The sequence below is a fragment of the Annulohypoxylon maeteangense genome (genome assembly GCF_022496945.1).
Source record: "Annulohypoxylon maeteangense strain CBS 123835 unplaced genomic scaffold GGS22scaffold_14, whole genome shotgun sequence".
Lineage (NCBI taxonomy): Eukaryota > Fungi > Ascomycota > Sordariomycetes > Xylariales > Hypoxylaceae > Annulohypoxylon > Annulohypoxylon maeteangense.
In genome coordinates, this window is record NW_025953261.1 from 448443 (window position 1) to 463174 (window position 14732).

The 14732-nt window shown below is 48.4% G+C and overlaps 2 protein-coding genes across 2 annotated transcripts; one reads left to right on the plus strand and one right to left on the minus strand.

Moving 5' to 3' along the window:
• GGS22DRAFT_180915 (uncharacterized protein) lies at positions 1-2570 on the minus strand (the record flags this gene model as incomplete). Its single annotated transcript, XM_047963812.1, has 3 exons — positions 1-1778; positions 1920-2012; positions 2492-2570. The coding sequence occupies 3 exons, from the start codon at positions 2568-2570 to the stop codon at positions 1-3; spliced, it is 1950 nt and encodes a 649-aa protein (XP_047816637.1).
• Positions 2571-14060: 11490 nt separating this feature from the next.
• Positions 14061-14321, plus strand: GGS22DRAFT_168830 (uncharacterized protein; the record flags this gene model as incomplete). Its single annotated transcript, XM_047962224.1, has 1 exon — positions 14061-14321. A coding segment is annotated over one exon (261 nt), but the record flags the coding sequence as incomplete, so codon positions are not given.
• Positions 14322-14732: the final 411 nt, after the last annotated feature.

Genomic DNA, 14732 nt, shown 5'->3' on the forward strand with positions numbered 1-14732 from the left:
TCACTGAGGTTGGTTTGGCCACCAGGCACCGCCAGCCGATGTTTGCGGGTTATTCCAAGCGGAGGTTACTGCCGGGCCCGGTCCCGGGTTCTGTGGCATAAATTGCCTGGGCGTTTGCTCAGGAGGATACATCCCTTGTCCGGCGTTGGGATAGCCCTGATTCAGGCCTGGCATGCCATGGTACTGCATGGTGCTAGGCTGCATCTGGGGGGTGCCTCCTGAGTGACGCATCTGAGGAGCCGGCGACTGTTGAGGGTGCGGCGAGGGTTGCGACTGGGTCGTATACCCGGGATAGTGCTGAGGCGTCTGGGGTGTCTGAGGTCCCCACATCTGATTCGAAGAACCGTAGTTGTACGCTGGTGTGCCTTGAGACATATTACTAGAGGCACCCGGTTGGATGTTGGATGGTCTCGGCTGCTTCTGAGAAGACGGTTGAGGTACTCCTCGCATCGGAGTCTGATTCATCGGTTGCTGGGAGTGAATGGACTGCGAATACGGGGGCGCGGTCATCATCATCTGCGGGCTCTGGTTCTGTACGATACCGGACGAATGCATAGTTGCCGGCGCGGTATGGGGCGACTGGCCGGGACGCGTCGTGGGGAGGGGTGCCTCGGTGGTAACAGGTTGGCTAGTGGCCGGCTGCTCGTGAGGTCTCCGCCACAGGTTGTTTATATAATCAGAGCGCATTTCGCGTCCTTGGTTGACGGATCGGTTAAATTCGGCAGCATGATGCGCCTGCTGGTGTATTTCCGAGATGGGACTCGATTGCGTCCTGTCCTGGTAGGCCGAGCCGGTAATCTCCTGTCGAGGGCCACCCTTGATGAAATTGCTGTAGTCTCGAGTCCTCGTATCGTTCAGATCTGGTCCTACTGTTATCATGGGCATTCTGGTCGAGCTTCCTGGCGGTCCCATCATACCTGGTTGAACAAGCGGTTGCGGTGCACCAGCAAATTGGGGGGTATTCGCATATACAATCTCACCGTGAGGCCCTCCCGGAAGTGGTGCCATGTTGTTATTCGCCTCAGCCGCCGCTTCTCTAGCTTTAGATGCGCCAGGGCGCTTTTCTCCCGCGAGGTCGGCTTCAGTAAACCCTTGCTTCCTCGCCTTCTGCTCCCAGTAATCATCGCGCACTCTCCGTCCGTTGACTATGACCCTGCTTCCAAATTGTCTGAACATCGATCGCGCCGTGACAATTGCTATCTGCCTTGATCTGTAAGAGAACGGAAGTATCTCCTGCGAAACCAGATCATCCTTCTCTACTTGGTTTGCGATAATCTTGAATAGGGATCTATTCTTGTTGAAGAGCAAGTAAGAATCTCTGTATCCGAGTACCCTCGCGCACTCCGTCGCCAACATGAACAATTTATCCCCGCGGTTAGGTACGAGGAAAGTTCGGCATCGGTACTCACGACCCCCTAGAAGTTGACCGTTAGACATGACCTTCTTCTCGCCGGACTCGTCAATTTCGCGCGGCAGGTATTCGTCACCACCGGGACCGAGCTGGTCGGTGGTGTGGTCGCGTACAGTTGGCAATGCCTTCAAGGTTGTCTTAGTGGGCGTGGTCTTCGGCGGGGGCGACGCCTGGGCCGGGGTATAGTTGCCTTGCTGGCCCGGTAGCGAGGCATTTTGAGACTGAGGAGTCTGCGGCGGTATTGACTGCGACATTTGAGTGGGTGGGGGAGGGGGAGGAATCGGGGTTTGATTTGTTGTTTCTAGGAGGTCACCGGCAAGTCGCGATTTCATCGGTCTGCCGCGTTTTCTAGGTTGCTTTGAATCACCTATTATGCGACGAGCGGGATTAGCAGGTACTTCCTTGTGGCAGGCTGTCGCACGACAACTTGATGTAACATGACCACGATGCGCACACAACGGCAACCATAAGCCAGAACAGCTACACAAAGCGAGACGGGGCGGCTTACCATCATCTCCGGGGTTATCAGTCGTCGGCACGTCGTGATAAGAATCCGGGGAACGGCTTCGCTTAATACCTCGGGAGGTTGGATTCAATAGCTCTGTGTAATTAAAAAAAGGCGTCGGATTAGCAATCGGGTAGCTAAACGACAACGCGACAATTAAACTAAATGGATCATGGTTTGGAAATTATGCGCCAGGCGTAAGCCATCGCGACGATGATTGCTCCAACCAAAAGTCGCGTCCGGTTGTGTTCCGTATGTGCTCTGAGCTCTGAGCTTTGAAGCTTGGTTTATGTCGGGATGAGAGGCGACAGGCGACGGGTAAATGACGAGGCCGATAATGATGACGATCGTCGGCAAAGCAGGGTGAGATAGGTAGGATATGTGCGAGGGCGGGTAGGGGCAAGCTTCAAGGCTCAAGCTATCGAGCAAACGGATATCATGGCGCTTTATGGCAAAGCGCGAGGCGCAAAAGGAGGAGGTTGGTTCGATGAAAAAGGAGAGGCTCGGATTAAATGCGCGAAAGACGCAAGATGCAAGACGCAACACAAGAGACGATCCAAACATGAACTACTCACCAGAATTGAGAGCGGCAGGGTTGATAGTTGCGGGATTGATGGTCGCACCCTCAGCGCCGTTAGGCTGGGTGGAATACATTCGGGCGGACGACGATGCGATGTTGCACGTCAGGCGGCGGAAGAGACGTGGAGAAAGCTGTGCCTGCAGAGCGACGTGTCTTGATATAGTTGGACTAGAGAAAAAGGGCGGAGGAAGTGTGAATGACGCGCGCAACAAGGCGAGGGTAGTAGATCTTGGAAAGATGGCAAAGTGTGCTTGCTTCGAGGGGAACGATGCAGGATTACTCTTGCATTTGGTTGGTAGATTGGCGCAAACCCAAGTTCCAAGTCTTTCGTATCGGGGGTCGGGGGGGTCTTGAATTTAGGAATACCTAGCTCATGTAGTTATGTACCCTAGATACCTAGGTACCGTCCTTACACGCTGCCCAGGTGGTAGGGGGAAATATAAAAAAAAAAACGCTATGTATGTAATGATGTAGTATATGTAGCAGTATATGTAGTGTACCCGAGAAATGTAGGTGGAACGCAGATGTATGTAGGTTAAGGGATGTGTAGCGCATGTATGATGTACTTATAACCGGACCCACAGGTACCTAGCTCGGTACGACTGTAATGACCAAGTGGGTTTTGGCCCGTCGACGAATGATATGCAAACGATTGATCTCGGGTGGGATCCTTTCAAATAAAGTGTAGTATGTGTAGTATGTATGTAAATCTCGATAATTCGACAATTCAAACGCGATGCTTGTGATGCTTGTTCGCGCAATGAAAAGACGAAATGGTGTAGTAGTAGTAAAAGAAGAAGGGGAAGAATATTAATTCGAAATATCCTTCGTTCATATTTTTTTTTTCAGTTTCTCTCACTCTTCTTGTTTTCTTGCTCTTTACTTTTTTTTTTAATTCTTCCTTGTCGTATATGCTGTGTATATCGTATGGTATACCTTAGGTAGTAAGGTATAGCTAATAGTTAAGTTCCGGGTTCTGATGTCGGGTTTGTTCAGCTGTCGTTTCGCCTCTTCTTTTGCTCCGGAACAGAGTTGCCCCCTTCGTAAAGTCCGCAAGGCTCTTATAATGGTTTTTCTTCTTCTTCTTTTACTACCTAGTAATGTGGGACCGGGGAAAGGATTGATCTCTTCTCCTGATCGGAGGGGTAATAATTACCTGTTAGTCAGAGGACTCCAACGCTTTAAGGCTGGATGGAGCAATATGGAGCAGACGGTAATTAACAAGGCGCGTAGGAGATTATTCTTCACGCGCAAGGCTCGCGTCTGTGGGATATAACCTGGAATGAAGCAACAATAATAGTGATGAAGTTATTATTCTGTCTTGCTTCCAAGTTTCAGATGTCGTTGAATCGCTGCTCCTCCGAGAACTATCGCAAATCGCAATGATAGGCACGGACAGACCAGGACAAGGGCAGGCTGCGAGTTAGAATCTGGGGTGTGTGGTGTGGCAGCGGATGGCAGCAGTATGTACAAACAGAAGTTGATAACGACTGGACGAGCCTGGCGGGCGCGGCACCTGTGCGAAAGAGATGGATGGGTGGATCGACGGGTAGCCAAGCCCAGGTTGCCCAAGTGGTGTCCTTCCTTTGCCGGACTACCTCTTTCGGGCCAGTTGACTAGAATAACAGTAGCTACCTCCTAGGCAACTAGAGCCGTAGACTATTTGTCTTTTCGAAGCTGGAGGTGGCGCTTCTAAGCTTTTGTCGGTTACTGCTGATGGAGAAAAGGGTTTCGGTTTAGATCCTCTTTTTGGGGAAACACTATTAAGAAACGATGATGTACGGCGTGTAGATGTGAGTGTATCTGTGCATGGTATGTATGTAGGTATGTAAGTGAGTGTGTGTGTGAGTGTATAAGATTTCCATGCGTTTGAACGTTGCAACCGTTGTGGAAAAGAAAAGACGCGAAGTAGTATAGCGGCATGTATGAGGTATGTAGGTATGTAAGTATAGGTGTAGGTATGTGTGTGTTAATGCGAGTGTTTAAAGTGTTAAATGTCGTTAATGGATGTGAGTATAATGCGGTTTAGAGCTCAAGACGCAAACGCAAGAGCGGGTATGCAAGTGTTGAATAGGGCCAGATACGGGTTTATCTTCAAAAGAGCCCCGCGACCCAGGATCATTATTTTAGATGATGGAACATGGAACATGGAACATTAAACTCGAATAAAAATGGACAGGTTAAGATAGTCGGAAAGCGCGCAGCATGGACTACATGAGCTACATGGGCAGCAAGAGAGTAACAAAATGCGACCATAAATTCAATGGGGACCAAGAGGATGGCGAATGATGATGAATAACAGTAATCAGCAACGCCGAAAAGAGCGGCCGAAAATATCAAGGGTCCCTGCGATTTCCCTACGATTTCCCTGAGATAGAGCAGGGGGGAAGGGGGGGAAGAGAGTAGACCGGGGGTCGTGCAAGCCCAGACGCAGACAAGGGCAAGGGGCTTGTGAACGGGGGCGCCTTGCAAGGGTAGCCCTTGTCGAGAAGCAGCTGGGCAACTAGGCAGCCGGGGGGATGAGCAAATGAGAATAAATCTTAGGAAGTTGCTAGGGATGGATAGAGAGAACGCATAGTTCGTCGCTAAAAGCCTCTAGATCTTCGAGTGTGGCAATAATTGTCGCGAAAGGGGATAGAGAAATATGATATCTTATTAAATTCTATCTCTCGAATCCGACGAGGCTCGACAATATATCCCTTACCCTTATCATCAATCACGAGCTTGACTAGGTAGTCAGCCCGTAATTCGCAAGTTCGTATTGGCAGCCAGCCGGAGTCATGCTCAGCCTTACATATGTATGTTTGGTAGCTCGGTAGATTGGTTAATTGGGCTGCTCGACGATCAAGTTGTTAAGTGTTAAAGATACATTCCTCTCTATCGATCGAAAAAATAACTGACACTGTGGAATTCTACCCGAGGTCGTTGGATCCCAACTTGCAGACAAGGTCCAAGGGAAGCTTTCAGGACGGTGATGTGATCCGGACTTTGGACTTTGGATTAAACAGTTGAATCAGGAATATTCTAACTGGGCGCCACAGATGATTCATACCTAGCCAAAAATGGAAGTACATCGGTGTCTACATGCTGCATCTCATGCTACTATGTACCGATGCTACATCCAGTTGCAAAGAAAAGAGCAAGTAGGAACATTAAACGACATCCATAGCATATGCTGTTGTGGTAGCACAAAAGCGTGGGTAAAGTTACCCAAGCTGGTTAAGCTCCGCAGTAGCGTACTGTTGATTTTATCGAGAATTATCTTGGTAATACCAGCGCTGAGGTATGTATGTATGTATATTGTATATCACATTTACTCCCTCATGCGTAGATCCAGGAAGTTTGAGGGCCAGTCGCCGACAAGGTTGATGTGCTTGTTATTGTCACCGGCATCCCGTCTAAGCTAGGAAGACGAAAGCTGAAAACTGAAAACTGAAAATACATACCGGTGGCTGAAATCGGTATACTTGGGAATACCTGATATTCCTGATATTCCAAGCTGGTCAGCAGCTGGCCGGACCCCCAACATGTAGCCACGATGTTACAGTTTGCCCAACTCGTCGGGTAAGAGATGGAAGTTAAAAGGTAGAATATAGGTAACTTCGAATAGCTTAACGAGCTATTAAGAATGATAAGTCGACCAAATAAAACGTGTACATGTATCTTTGGTGTCTTAGTTCCAAGTAATACTTGTATGCTGTCGCACATAGATAGCCTTATTATAAGACTGCGTACCAGGTATGTAGCCCTAGATATTAAGGACGATTCGCTACTCTGGGCTAAATGCCGATTCATTCGATAGGTACGATGCGGCATAGGATTCGGCATGATACAACGACAGATCGCGCATTCTATTACTATCGCACAAGCGTCTAGTATGGATCGGACATGGCTACCTTGAGCTACTGTATGTATGTAGGCAGTTGTGTTTCGAGGAACTTTTTTTATTATCCTAGTTCAGACGTTGAAAGTCATTTCATTAAGTTGCGAGTACCTACTAACGTTACATAAAAATTAGTACATAATTAGGTACAGTAGCTTCCAGCTTAGTTCCATCGGTGCGTCGGTGGAGTTGCGGGAAGATTTGACCCGGCCGAATGTTTCAAAGACCGGGAGCCTCTCTCCCAATTAATTGATCGTTGTGGAAGGTGGAAACGGCCGTGAACCATGCATAGGAGAATAGAATTAAACATTGAGAAGAGAATTTTAAAAACAAAAATCAATAATTTAACTTTACTAGGTAGTTCTAAGCTGCAGGCACAAGTATCCTGCTCAAGTTCCAAAATCAATCGTTGACAAGGTTTGCGCTTGTGAGTAAAAAATGGTGAGCCGCAGTTCCCGATATTTTCTCGGCGCTTCTTCAATTTAACAAATTTCTTATTTTCGACAATTGAGATATCGGCTCAGCTCCTCTCAACTTACATACATACATACACAAATATTTATAAACACCCACGAAATTGCCTCTTACGGAACTCTTTGCTGGCCATTGTGGAGCAACGGCCCGGACAATCACGAGCACATCCTGATCGACCTTCAACACTCGAATAGGTTTCGAGTGCACACGATAGCAATGCAGAGTCTCACTCACCAAATCTACTAATACCATTCTACCAGTCGTAGACCTACTTGTCAATAACACCAGTTCAGTGGATATTATCATCTGCCAATCTAAGCAAAAAGAAAAGAGCAATTCTTCAACATGTGGCTAGATACTAGGTACAGCTGAATATCAACACCACGAAATGTATATACGAGTGGTAAGTTATATTTTATTAGTTGCTGCGACGGAGACTACTAAGACTATTAAAACAACTACCCGCGAATAAAGCCACTTACTACATGTAGGTAGGTAGGTACCTGTTTGGGTATTGCATGCGCATGGCATGGCATAGCATAACTAATAAATCGGTAGCTGTATGGTGAGACTATCCGAAAGGGCAACCATGGCTAAAGAGGTATCTTCTCCGCCGACTCCAGCACCTGGGCATTCCAACAATCATCCTGATAATAAAACGACAAGATGAGCGTGCCGCCAAAACGCGAAAATCATCATCATGTAAGCCTGCGTGCGCGTCAAGCTGCTACATTTGCTTTAGCATTTGGTTATTATCCCCGAGCTTCCTTCGTTCCGCTTCCCATTTCTTACCTGCATGGTACTCATGCATAAAGGGTTTTAAGCTACCAACATTGGCCCGTCGGTCCAGCTAATGTAGAATTTCCCAACCGTGTAAGCTCGGCTTACGGCATCCTAGCAAGCTGGAAATGTCAGCGAAGCAGCGCATCTCAACTTACATGCTGTGCTCGAAAGAGCGTCAAATCACGTCTTCCATCACCGGCGACGAGGACAGCTGGTGAGGTGAGGTTTAATTGGATAAGCATGCAAGCTAACAGGAGAATGCCTCACATTAGCATATTACGTCGCCTGATCGAACAGGACGATTTTTCAGCAAGGTCTAATAATAAACAAAATATCTCAACTTTACATACCAGCTGCCAAGATGCAAGGCTGCTGCGAATAGATAGGGGACGTGTCGATAGAAACAGAAACGCGGGTCTAAAACTGAATCATTGCTACCTGAGAGAGGTATCTACCCTAGGCTCCCACTCCGAGCAAGACGTAACATCCAGCAGCATGGTATACCTTAAGCGTCGAGACACAGTTAGGTGGCTGTTATTCTTGGTTAGCTTCCTTTACGGTCCGCCGTACCACGTAATATTTCGTCAGCACTTGTTCATAAATCCCTTCCGCGCGGCAGAACTCTATTACTGTTACTCCTAGCCTAGCACATGCCAGACCCGTGTTTCCGTCAAGATGTTCTAAGGCTTTAGGGATCTAGGGTCCTAACGTTCTAACGTTCTAGGGAGTAAAAAGTTGACTCATATCAGAGTCCCACCTCATCCGAAAACCGCAAAAAGTGCATCTATCGCTGCCCCGCTTCAGAGACCCTTACCTAGACCACCTCACATGACCGAATCGAGATACGGTATGACTTCACTGCAAAGGATCGAGAGGAATGCGCAGGTTGACTAGATAGCAATCGATACCTGCGCGGTGGAACAGGTCTATTCATCGAGAAGCGAAGATGTGTAGTTCGATTTCGACACAAAGCACGTAACTAGCTTGGATCCATTTGGATCCATTTAACCCGGTCTGGCTCTACCAGCCCAATCATCATCCCGACACGCTCCGGAGTCATCGCAGCGGAATCGCAATTGGCCTAAAGAACGCCACACCTCGGTGACCGCAACGAAACTTGGTAAGTTTTTTTTTTTAGTTTTTTTTTTCAAGTTTATTCTCGGGTGTACTACGACAGATGGCAGAAAAAAAAACGGCATAGCCGTGAACTATTGACTTTTGGTACAGGTATGTTTTGTTTGATGTCTTGTATGAAGAAGACCGGGAAACCATAGGAGACTGTTATCGTGTCTCACTTTTTCTCGTGGAGTACGATACAATAAGACGCTTATTCAGATGTTACGTAGTAGCCAGGACGATCAGAGGCAGCCTCCTTCACGCCGCTATCACGATATCAAGCTTCGCGGTTAGCACTGATATGATGCGCTTCGCGCCATATACGCCACTTCCCCTATCGTCTAGACTCGCGTTAAATGGGACGCAAGCTATCATATATTCTAGGCCCTAAGCTCTCCCTGTCGTACGCTTGTCAGCTACTTAGGTAGATACCAAGTGGTCACAATTTTTTTACCGGTCTCATTAGCTTGTTCGCTTAGATTTCTGATCTAGTGGTCGTCTAAGCGTCATTATCTCTACTATCGCGTGAGTCCCATCGAAGGACCGGTTATTTCATGCAAGTCTAGTATATCAGATCATAGATGTGTGTATTATACATTCAGGTTACTATAAGGTAAGGTACATGGAAATGATTCGCAGAGCTAGTGCCCAACTCATGTACCTATCCTTTGCCTAGTATTCGTAACTGCATGTTTTTTGATTACACGGAGCATCTGAGCATCTCTATCTATCATGCTCGAGTATCTATGGTTCCTCTACGCATGAGATGAGAACTATCAGATCTCGTGTAAAGGGGCATCCGTGCCATCATACGGGCAATTTCTCGAGCACAAAAGTTTGTGATATGTTGCCCAGGTAATCAAAGATGCTTAAGCCATAAGGTCATACCGACTAAAAACGGTTAAGTAGGACGAGCGCCTTACGCCGTCTATTTTCTTTCCTGCACGATGCTGCAGCCAAGCTGTAGCTTCACCTATTCGTCGACCTGCAGGAGCTCCACTTGGCGCCGGATACCAGCCTGCCAGCCTCCTACTCCTCTGTCACGGGTACGCTTCTATCAGATTTCCCACTATTAGAAGGTCGATCGTCGTTTGTTTGCGACAAGGACCATAAAAATACAGACTAGCGATCACCACGGATCTAGCCATGGATAATGACAGATGCGTATGCGATTGCCGATGCACCTCGATCATCCTGGCGTGTGGGGAGTTGCGACGACCCAGAAGAATATGAGCTCACAAATATCACACAGGCTCACATGGCGCGATAGGAGCGACCATCAGGAGTTTTGTTGAAGAAACAAATCAACATGTCAATGTTTCACGATATGCCGGAGGACCCATCGAAAGTCGCGAGATGGAACCGGAGAGCGTCATTGAGCATCGTGACCAATGACCAACCGAGCCGGTCTCCAGACGCTGACCGGCTTCCATCATGGCCGACACATGTCGAAACATAACCTGATTGGCCTGCACCAAAATGATCCTTGCAATTCGTATATGGTAGCATATGCGAAAAGTGCGCCACAGCTGAAGAATTAGGCCACGGTAAAGATAGATGCGGACTATAACCAAAGAGGCTTGGACGTAAAGGTCTCAGCAGCATTTACGCTATAGAGGTCGCGAAGAAACGGAACCGACGGAAAGAAAGACAATTACAAACCGGGGAACGTCGTAAGATGGCCTGATAATCTATCTCCACGGTCGAAATTACCGTCATGCGGAATCTGACGGATGCGAAGCCGTTGACAGGTTGACAGAATGACAAAATGAATTAATACCTCCAAAAAAAACGAGAGAATATGACTAACTAGTAACTTTTTCTCTCCGAAGTCATGGGTTATAGTCTCATAGAGAGACGAGACTGCGCCCCGGACGAGTAACGTACAGTACAATACATACCTAATACGTATAGCGTAACAGAAGTCCAAGCTTATAGCCTTCTTATCCCCGGCACTAGTTAGTCAAATGGCGACCGGGAACAGATGTTCCGTCGAGAAGAGGTCGACTTGGGATAGCTGGAATAGCTAGTATACCTGGAATACCTGGGATTTCCTAGGATTCCATGGAATTACCCCTCACCTGACGGATCGATTCCGTTACGATACCTATTATTATTTGCTATCTTCATTCAGATAGCGGGACGGGAGCTAGACTTTCTAGATCTATAACGGGTACCCAAATATAGATAGGGAAGAAGAAGACTAGAATTTCTAGATTCTATACTAATAAGGCTTCATGTGATCAGTGGGGAACCATCCCTGATATATGGATATATGAGCAAACAGTCCCGCCGTACAGGACCCAGAAAGGTCTGGGGAAACCGGTATACTAGAGGAGAAGATGGTGTGAAGAAAAGTGCATCGAACTGCACGGAACTGCAGAATGTGAGTAAGAGTATAGAGGAGGGGAACACAAAGAGGAGCATTAGGCTACCTGGTTAGGGGTTGTCTTCGATGCTGAGTAGAACGGACTCCCTCGGTCGTACCTTGGCAGCTCGGGGGAAGTCATTGGTCAGAGCTATGAGATGAGGTCTCGTCAACCAACCAGCTGACACTTGAAGTTCCAAGCCTGGAGCCGGAACCCACAGACCATCTGCAAATCATGATCCATCCTGATCAGCTTGGCGACTGTCCATTCTCCACTCTACCTTAAATGCAACCGCCCAAGCCGCCCACCGTCCACGCCCACGACCACGATCCCCATCCATGGGCTGCCATGGATCCCATGGATCCCATCTTGGCCCCTCCCCAGTTCCCTCCCCCTAGTCCGTTTTCCTGCTAGGACTTGCTTGGTTTAGTACCTACGCAGTTCCTAGCGTAGCGCCACCATCCCATTCCTCTGCCACACACCCACACACTCATACACTAACACAGCTCACAGACACTTTCTTCCTTTCTCTCTTTAATCCGCCAAGCATCTTGGTACATACAGGTTGACAAGATATTTCAGGAATCCATTCGGCATGCCGTCGCGTCTTCTCGCGTCGCACCCCATCTTTTCGAGACTTCTTAACCCACATCGTTCAAACCAAATCCTTATCTCCCTCGTGTTATAGCTTACCATTATAGTATGTGGCTTGCGTCGAACCCCACACTAGCAGACGCCTTCTTTCCTTTCCTTTCCCCCTAACCGTCCGAGCCAACCGAGCCCAAAGGTTCCTCAAACGAGACTGCAAGCGTAAGCCTCCTCTGACGTCTGATCTACTAGCGAGCACAGCCATGATTTTTCCAAGGTTCTCAGCGAGAAAAAAGATAGGCGGCAATGCCACTACCCCCCCCCATGCCCTGATTCGCAGCCTTCGCAGCCCTCCCTCGGCAGATTCTCTCTAGGGAGTGCACTCCACGATCTGGTTCTATCAGGCTGCCCGGTCCACTGAGGGCGCTCAGACATTGCCATGACCTGCTCGTCCGTTGCTTGCTGCATGGCACAGCAGAGCGGGAGATCCCCAGACCCCTGTTTACCCGCTCTTGCAGGGCAGGCGAACCCACAATTTGGAAGCTGGCTGCTGCTGCTTAATGATTAATCTCCTTAATCCCTAGTATATGTACGCTGTATCATGTATGTATGTATTGGAATAGTTAGGCCAAATTATCGTACATACCGGCGACGATAAACCCGGACGGTCTGCCGGTCTATGCCTGCCTTGTCTGCTAGGTATGTAGCTAGGTAGGTAGGGGAGGTCATCTCAAACATAGCAAAGCATTTCGTTTTATTTCAAATTCTCATACCGTCTATGCCTTGTTTTTTTCTCTTATTTTCCCTCTTTTCCTTCTACCGAGCTATGTATGAGAGACGGCTGCGGCCCGGGGATGCAGCCCCGTTCCTTGATGACGCAAGATTCCTAGGTTATAGGTGAAGGCAGTTATGAGCAGCACCAGCACCAGCACCAGCAGAAGAAGCACGGCCGGCGAGGGGGTCCTGGTTTTCCGGCAAAGGAATCCATGGATGGGCTTGGCGGTCGCCCATCTGCAAGTCAGGGTCTCAAAAATAGGCCTATTACCCATAAGCCTTACTACCTACGTATGCGTACATCCCCCATAAGCCACGAGACCTATACGTACGAGAATTATAATATCATGCTATTGTTACGTAGTAGTTCTTGCGAGGTGCAGCGTGGATGTACGGATTCGTGTGGACTGTATGGGTTTTGTATGGGTGAGATGGGACGAGAATAGTCGATCTGGCGCGAGAGATCTCAAACCCAATCTCATCTACGCTGTGCGCTCTCTCACCGGCCGGCCGAATCATCGTAGAGTCCGAGGCTCGTCGTCAATCGGTGAAACCACAGCGGTCATCCGATATGGCAACACCTCAGGGGTGCCACAGCAGTCGGGCAGAACTCCTAGAGGCTGGGGCGAACGAAGAAGAAGCTTACTACAGAGTGCCTTTTTCCCCCGTCCTTGTTTCTCACGCCTCGCTTTTTTTAACATGCCAACCAAACAACCTAGTTACCTACTTTATCCTTCGTGTTGCTGTTGCTGCTCTTGTTTTGGAACGGTGGCTGATGGCAATGTTTCATGTTTAAATCGACTCTTCCTATCATCCAACCTCTGCCGAATGGTTCCCAACCCGGTATTTTCGAGGTAACCATCTAAGAGACATTCGGAAGTGACATTCTGCCTGCTCGTCTATCTGTCTGTCTGTCTTCCTCCCATGTCCATCCCATCCCATCCCATCCCATCCAACCATCCAGATACGTTGGAGCTCGCTTGATCCGCTTCAGATCAGACAAGCCCGAGTCGAGTCAGAAATCGGCTCGACGACGTACCGAGGACAGAAGGAAAAGATCCCATACGGGTCTCATAAATGGATGCTCCAAAGGGCCCCATCCTACTCTTCCGGTATCGCTACTTGCCTAAACCTGGGAATAGGCAGCTAGCTAAGGCGCGCGTTCTACTGCAAGGCGAGTCTCCATTCTCCATACGCATACATACCTACACATATGTCTAGTCCATACATACCAAAAAGACAGATCTAACAAACAACCGTCGATGCCTGGCTGGCTGGCTGGCTGGCTGGGAGGAGACACTTACTTACTCCGCCAGCGTCCCCAGCGTCTCCAGTCCGGGTAGGTCCGCAGATGGAACAGCAATGGCGCAGCTTCTACATACCCATCTACCAACCTGTCTATCTACCTACATCCCAGGTCACTGGACCGAAATATCGGCACGCAACGCGTCATCTCGCCCGAAGAAAGGATGCAAGAAAAACAACCGAAGAGAAAATACATGGTCGACCATAACACTTTATGTATTTTCTACTATGTTTTTTTTTTGAAAAAAAAAAAAAAAAAAAAAAAAAGCAAGTCCCCCAACTACCGCGGGATCGACCGAAGCTGCCTACGCCCAGAAGTCGCACCACAGTCTGCGGTCTGCGGTTACGTCTTGGTTTGCCTTTCTGTCCTGCCCTCCTGTCTTGGACTGCGTACGGTACGTAGATGGACAGGTAGGTATGGCTGTTCCTTTATGGGGGCAATGGGGCAATGGGTGATGGTGATGAGGTCGTTGGCCACTTTCGAGCCTGTCATCGCCTTGCCACTGCATATCATGGCTATGATCAATGAGTGAATGAATGAATGGGTGAATGGATGATGGCGAAACGAGATGAGACGCGAAAAGCGCGGATGGGGTTATGTAGGTTTTTTTTGGTGGCTAGGTAGGTAAATAGATATGTGTGTATGTGTGCATGTGTAAGTATAGTAAGTATATGTGTAGAAAGGTAGGAGGTATGTATGGAGGTTGGTAGAATGAGGGATCCCACTTTCGCCACAAACAGTGCAAACACCGCCTTTCACATGCCTCGATGCCCTCAGATCTAGGCTCAGAAGGGAAGATACGTACGTATGTAGGGACTACAACACCTATGGAGCTCTTATCGCACCGTCCGCACTCTTCTCCGAGGGCTCGAACAGTGGCACATACATGTTCCAGATACTAGGCAGGTATGGATGTTAGACGCTCGTCTTCACGAGCCCATCG